At 38.3% G+C, this 2,731-nt stretch overlaps 1 protein-coding gene across 1 annotated transcript in view; it reads right to left on the bottom strand.

Annotated features, from left to right (window-relative positions):
* Positions 1-506: 506 nt before the first annotated feature.
* WDR47 (WD repeat domain 47) overlaps positions 507-2,731 on the bottom strand; it is a 30,230-nt gene continuing 28,005 nt past the window's right edge. Inside the window, exons 13-14 of the mRNA XM_008630222.2 lie at positions 2,556-2,715; positions 507-1,904 (exon numbers count right to left, since the gene is read on the bottom strand). Coding sequence (XP_008628444.1) covers positions 1,762-1,904; positions 2,556-2,715 — 303 coding nt within the window. The 3' untranslated portion in view covers positions 507-1,761. The remainder of the gene's footprint in view (positions 1,905-2,555; positions 2,716-2,731) is intronic.

Genomic DNA, 2,731 nt, shown 5'->3' with positions numbered 1-2,731 from the left:
CGCCTGCAGGCCCGCGCACACAGCCGAGAGGCGTACCTGCGCTAAATGCAAGTTCAAACACAGGAGGCGGGGTGTAAAACCATGGATGTAAAACCAGATCCGCTCTGTAATGACACAACTTGAAATAAAATTAATGTCAGGAAATCACTATTTATAGATATACTAATTAATTAGTTAATTTATATACTAATTTACATAATCTGCCAGCTTTGACCACAGAGAGACAACTAGAGAGACACTATTTTCCTCCAAAGTAACTTTGCATATATATCATTGATCATACATACATATTATTGTCTATGTAACTAATAAAAAATAAACAAGATTTTCAGCTCTACACCACTGTATTATTACTTACTGCACTGCAAATTCCGATTCTTGGAAGCAGTATCAAAGCTCTTAAGTATTTTATAGTTCTGGCATACTTAAATCATATGTCAAAGTGTTGTATCACAGTTGGATTGAGGAATTATAAACCAAGAATCCAAAACAACACATGAAACAGGTGCAGGTGTTGGAGGTCTTTATTGAGATTATAGCACAGATACACTTCTATAGTTACCTTTCCACTTTTATACGATAGTTAAAAATGCTTGCTACAGTGCACATATAATTTAGTAACCAAGAGAATCCAAAACTTAACTGCAGTTCAAATAAATAAATAACCTAAAGTTTAAGGTTTATATTTTAAAAAGTAAAAGGAACTGTACAATATGAAAATATAACAATACATAAACATTAGAATCTAAAGTTTTGTAGAAATAAAACTGCAATTTCCCATAAACAGTGCAAGAAATAAAATTCAGATAAGCTTCTGAACCGGGAATTTAAACAATTCTTAAATTATCATGCAGACATAGCATTTTGAGCCATGCTGGTTTCTATTACAGCATTAATGGTATCCCTTTTACTTGAAAAATTGATAGCCATTACCATTAAGCTCACTGTGACAACTGCTGCCAATCCACTCTTTTCTACAGTACATTATACACAGAGGTATTCTGTTGCATTCAAAAAGTAAAATATTACACGTTCCTACTGAAAAAAGTCAATATTTTACTTTTTCCCCTCCAACATGGTAGCTGGTTCAAAACAAAGTCATGTAGTAAAAACAGCAACATTTTTCCCAGGTTAGATGAAAAAAAGAAAAACCCCCACTATATAATGGACCATAATCGAGAAGTGGTTACTACCTAGTCAACCTTTAAAGTTCAGATTTTCTTTTACTAAAAACATTGAAACTGTGGAGATGTTATAAAGTTTGAGCTCTTGTTTAAAAATGATGAATACAATAAACCTGAAAAAACAGTGGAAGTAATTTTTCTTTTATGTGTGTGTGTGTAACTAGTTACATACAGACTTGATTAGAGTGTTCCTCAACTTAAGTTTCTATACAAAATTCTCATTGAGGCAAAGAACAAGGAATGCAATTAATACCAAACTGTAAACACATCATTCATGTTACTCTGAGTGCACATCAACAACAGAAGAGTTCTCCTCATAGACTTTGGCAACAAGACTACAATAGGTCACAGCAGCATGAGTTCAACATGGAAGACTGGAAGCACTGCAAAAGAATATACTAAAAACACCAAGACCTCCTAGAAACCAGAAAAATCAGTGACAAGTGCCCCTCCTCTTGATAAGACACTCTCCTGCTCAACTGCTGCTCTCTCAAAGCCTCATTATTATTACTTGTTTTGACAGTTCTGTAGTCTCGGGTCTCTGTGCTTTAGCTGCATAGTTGCCTTTGTTTGTACTCTAACCATTGTAGGTCCAAAGGGTTACAGTTCTGTCTGCAGAAGATGACAAGAAGGAAAGATCTTGCGTGTGCCATCTGCACTGAATAACTTTGTCCTTGTGCTCCCCTACCACCATCAGAGGAAGCTGCTTTGTCAGGTCCCCTGTGGAAGAGGAACAGAAGTCATTACTCATTTCATGAACCCATATCCCAGCCTTGGGTGGCAGGTCTTTTTTAACCAGTTTGCTTACTTAAAGCCTACATCTGTATTTCACCTTATGAAGTGTACTTGACCCCCCCTTTCTCTCTCTCACACAGAGCATAACAAAAGGCCCCAGTGTTTCAGTTTTTAGGCATTACTGGGCACAGTACAACTTAAAATTGCAGATCTCCAGCATTCTTACGCTAGGTGATTAAAATTTAATGGTCCAAGAAAATCACATCAATATCTTCCCTCTTCTTTACTCATCCCAGTAAAAATGAGAATTACTATACTTCTTTACAGTTTTTCTAAGGGTCAATTTTATGAACGTTGTCTGAAAGCAATGGCCATCTCACCAGGCAACAGTGTTAATCAGTGGTTTTACTGTAATGAGACCCTCACCCCAAAACATAATTCAGTTCACAGCCTACACTTTCAGCAACACAATTAGCCAATTTCAAACAGACACAATCACAAATATACACGTCCAACCTTCAAAGCTCTACTATTTTTTCCCCTTTTAAAGTAAAACCTGATCCTTGAGCCAAGTTGTCAACTTCAACATTAAAAGCCCAAATGGGAAGTTAACCTGTGACCCTTGGCCTGTGTTACCTTGCAGGTCTGTCACCTTGATCTTCATGTCATAGGAGCCGGTGAGCAGGTAGTGCGCGCCCGGGGAGAAGCGCACGGAGCGCACGTCGCTGGCGTGGGGGTGGTAGCTCTGCACCATGCGGCCCCCGCGGATGTCGTACAGCATGCAGCTCCAGTACTCCTGGGCCCTGGCCCAG

Source organism: Corvus brachyrhynchos, unplaced genomic scaffold, assembly GCF_000691975.1.
Source record: "Corvus brachyrhynchos isolate BGI_N302 unplaced genomic scaffold, ASM69197v1 scaffold101, whole genome shotgun sequence".
NCBI classification, from domain to species: Eukaryota; Metazoa; Chordata; class Aves; order Passeriformes; family Corvidae; genus Corvus; species Corvus brachyrhynchos.
Note: the sequence above shows the minus strand (reverse complement) of the source record. Positions and strands in the feature narration are given on the sequence as shown.